Here is a 3,383-nt window from a genome sequence, read left to right as displayed (position 1 = left end):
GCGGTAGGGTTCTCGCTTCCCACGCCCGCGTTCCCGGGTTCGATTCCCGGTGGGGTCAGGGATTTTCTCTGCCTCGTGATGGCTGGGTGTTGTGTGCTGTCCTTAGGTTAGTTAGGTTTAAGTAGTTCTAAGTTCTAGGGGACTTATGACCACAGCAGTTGAGTCCCATAGTGCTCAGAGCCATTTGAACCCATTTCTACTTACCACTGGCAAGCCTTGGTCTCACTTTACAACTTAGCTTCCATTACCAAACTGATGATTTATAGATGCCTCGTAGTATGTCCTGTCAGCTAAACCCTCTTGTAGACAAGTTGTGCCATAATTTCCTCTTCCTCCCCTGTTTAATTCAGTACTTCTTCTTTAGTTATATGATCTTCGTATCTAATCTTCAGCATTCTTGTTTATCACCTCGTTTTGAATGCGTCCATTGTTCTCTTGACAGAACTGTTCATTGTCCACGTTTCACTTACGTAAAAGGCCACACTCCACACAAATACTATTATAAAATACTATCAAATCATTAAAATTTTTATTCGATGTGAATAAATTACCTTTTTCAGAAGCGCTTTTCTTGCCATTGATAGTCTGCATTTCATATCCTCTGTACTTCTCAGTTACTGCTTCCCTTCCAAGTCATTGAAGTCTTAGAACTGCAGATTGATTTCTGTACACGTTGTAGATAATCTTGCGTTTTATTCAACGAGTTAAAATTTCATAGAGTGGCTATAGGTCCGCCATGTTTGAAGCAAATTGAAGTTCTGGCCGCCATGTTTTCTTTAGTCAAGGCATTCGTCTGCTGTGTCCTGCCCCCTTGTAACTGCGTTTGACTTACTTGAAATAGCCCATACTAGCTTTATTTTTTCTAAAACAAGCAATAGACAGCAGTGATTTCAGTGTACACTGACAGCAAAAAGGGATGTTTCTGTCGAAATATGGCTAAAGTTTTCGATGTAGATAACACTACAAGACAACTCAAATAAGTCTGTCCATCCACTATAACGTTACCTGTTGCCCATAAATTAATGCAATTCGAGCAGGTACCACCAGAATATTACGGTGAAACTTCTAAACATGCTGTGGTTAACTATTAGAAACAGTAACAGGCGCAGAAATGCGATATTTTTGTCGCTATGCCTTGGCAGAATAAAAGTGTAGGGTCAGGGCAAATTTCCTTATTTGCTGAGAATAATGGCTTACTTTAGCACTGCACTGAAGTTCCAATAGCTCCTTCAACAAACCAACTACATGTTCACTGTTTAACATATCAGAAACTGAACTACATAGCCTTCTTCTCAAACCAGCAACTAAACTCTGTAACTGCACTATTCTTCTTTTGTGTCGTACACTAAGTTGCTTCATTTGCTTTATCCGCTTCTTTAGTCGCACATTCTCTGCTTGTACTCTGTTATATTGTGTTTTCAACTTCTTAGGGCTTGGTAGACAGTAATTGTGGTCAGCAGAAACAGATGTGGGTCCGACAGGGACTGAAAGAATGCAGTTACATCATAAGTTTATAACAGAGTTACACCATAAGATTATAATAGAAAGTATGTAATTCAAAGTAATAAGAACACGGAGTAAAATTAAATTATTGACTTACTTTGTGCTAATGATGTCACTGTAACAGCACTATCTTGCAAATTGTCGAAAGATCGCTTTCTGGGTTGTGGTCGTAATACTTTATCTTGCTTTTGTAAATGTGGTGGAAAGTTAAAGATAGTATGTCCTGCTTTTGACAAAAGGCGCCTCTGGACATTTGTGTGGTACATATATTTCTCTTCAAAATGAGCTGAACAGAGGTAACTGGCTGTAGTAGGAAACCAGTTTTCTCGCTTCATATTTATAACCCATCTTTTTGTAATTTCCTTATCTTTTAAAGGAAATCTGTAATCAACGATAAATAAATTACTTTCCTGCATTTGTCTAAAGCATAATTACAGTTCCAATGCAAATGAATCTTCAATAAACATTAAAAAACGTGTGTCGTATTTCGGTACTAATATACTTACTTATAATATGAAATATTTGTTGTTTTATCGCTGCGATTTGTGCAGTTGAACGCTGAACACACTGCAGGCATGTTGACTTTATATTTTGTAACAAAAAAGTCAACTAGAAAAGTTAAATATTGCAGTAATATCACAACAGCTGACACACTTCAAACACAAACAACAGTAACGCTTTCCTAATGTTTTGACTAAGGAGAACATGGCGGCCGAGTTAGCGTTGGTTGCCGCTAGGAGCGCTGTAACTAGTATCTCAGCCACTCTATGAAATTTTAACTCGTTGGTTTTATTGCTGATACCTCCAGAGCTTCAAAGAGTATCTTTCATTTAATATTTTCAAAACATTTCTCTAAATATGCAAATGCTATAAACATAGGTTTGCCTTTCTTTAGTCTGTCACTTAGCTAAGTGGTAGGATCAGTATTGCCTCGTGTTCAAGCATTTCGCTGGAATCTAACATTGTGCTCATGTTAGTATTTATAGCCCCTATCCCTCTCCTCTCTGTGGATTCCTTTCTCCATCTAACCTTCTCTTATTTGCTTAGTTCTGGGTTGCCAAATGAGCTCTTGAAAGTTGCTTCTCCTTTGAGCAAAGTTTTCTTTCTTATTTAATGTCGGCAACTGAGTTTTCCAAGTGCAAAATAACTGTTGTGATTTTGGACACTCTGTCAACGTCATTTATAGACAACCCTATTCCCCATGGTCTGTTTTATTTGCTGCATTTGTATATTTTCCCCTGTCAGCTAAATTCAACATATCGTTTTATCCAAGGATTTCTACCATGCCTTTTTCCCATTTACATCCTCTGCTGCATTCGCCACTTCTTCTCTGAAACGTATTCTTTCGTATTGTAGTAGATTCCTTCCTCTGTTTCAGTTAGTAGTTGTCTTGTGGTTCCTATAAGATTATTTAAAAACTCTGGGTCTTAACTTATTCAGGTTCAACGTTCTCAATCTGCAGTTCATAAACAATAAATTATCGTCGGTCTGCGTCTGCACTGGGAGATGGCTTACAATTTAAAATCCGGTTTCGAAAACTGTTTCAGATAAGTATTTTCTTTCAAGATTCTTGAGCAAAGTGTTGGCGATGATTACATTGTGCTATGAGGCGACTTCCTTTTTCATGAATGCAAGAAAAGCCTCAAATTTCCGGTGGAGAGGTCGACAAACTGACATTGGGAAGTACGTACAAAATTGCTTGCCTTGTGTGCAAAGAGCGCCTACACCAAGAACTAAAGTTCCTTTATAAACGTTACCAGAAGCATCGAAACCATTTCAGATAGAGTCCTTGGATATCTTCAACCCATTTCAACAAAGCACCAAGAACAATAAATACATATTTTCTATTACTGATCACTTTTCGAGAGAGTTACACTACT

The 3,383-nt window shown here is 38.0% G+C and overlaps 1 protein-coding gene across 1 annotated transcript; it reads right to left on the bottom strand.

The window, feature by feature from the left end:
- Positions 1-1,128: 1,128 nt before the first annotated feature.
- On the bottom strand, positions 1,129-2,080 carry LOC124722652 (THAP domain-containing protein 1-like). Its single transcript, XM_047247798.1, has 3 exons — positions 2,010-2,080; positions 1,601-1,884; positions 1,129-1,484 (listed from the first exon to the last, which is right to left on the bottom strand). The coding sequence occupies exons 1-3, from the start codon at positions 2,078-2,080 to the stop codon at positions 1,129-1,131; spliced, it is 711 nt and encodes a 236-aa protein (XP_047103754.1).
- Positions 2,081-3,383: the final 1,303 nt, after the last annotated feature.

This window comes from Schistocerca piceifrons, chromosome X (assembly GCF_021461385.2).
Source record: "Schistocerca piceifrons isolate TAMUIC-IGC-003096 chromosome X, iqSchPice1.1, whole genome shotgun sequence".
Lineage (NCBI taxonomy): Eukaryota > Metazoa > Arthropoda > Insecta > Orthoptera > Acrididae > Schistocerca > Schistocerca piceifrons.
This window is presented reverse-complemented; position numbering and strand designations above follow the sequence as displayed.

What these genes read in the sequence shown, in the direction of transcription:
- LOC124722652 (XM_047247798.1), bottom strand. Translation starts at nt 2,080, where the DNA reads ATGCCTGCAGTGTGTTCAGCGTTCAACTGCACAAATCGCAGCGATAAA. An exon ending in ACAAATATTTCATATTATAA is followed by an intron (nt 1,885 to 2,009) that starts GTAAGTATATTA and finishes CGTTGATTACAG; the next exon opens with ATTTCCTTTAAAAGATAAGG. An exon ending in AGTGACATCATTAGCACAAA is followed by an intron (nt 1,485 to 1,600) that starts GTAAGTCAATAA and finishes GCATTCTTTCAG; the next exon opens with TCCCTGTCGGACCCACATCT.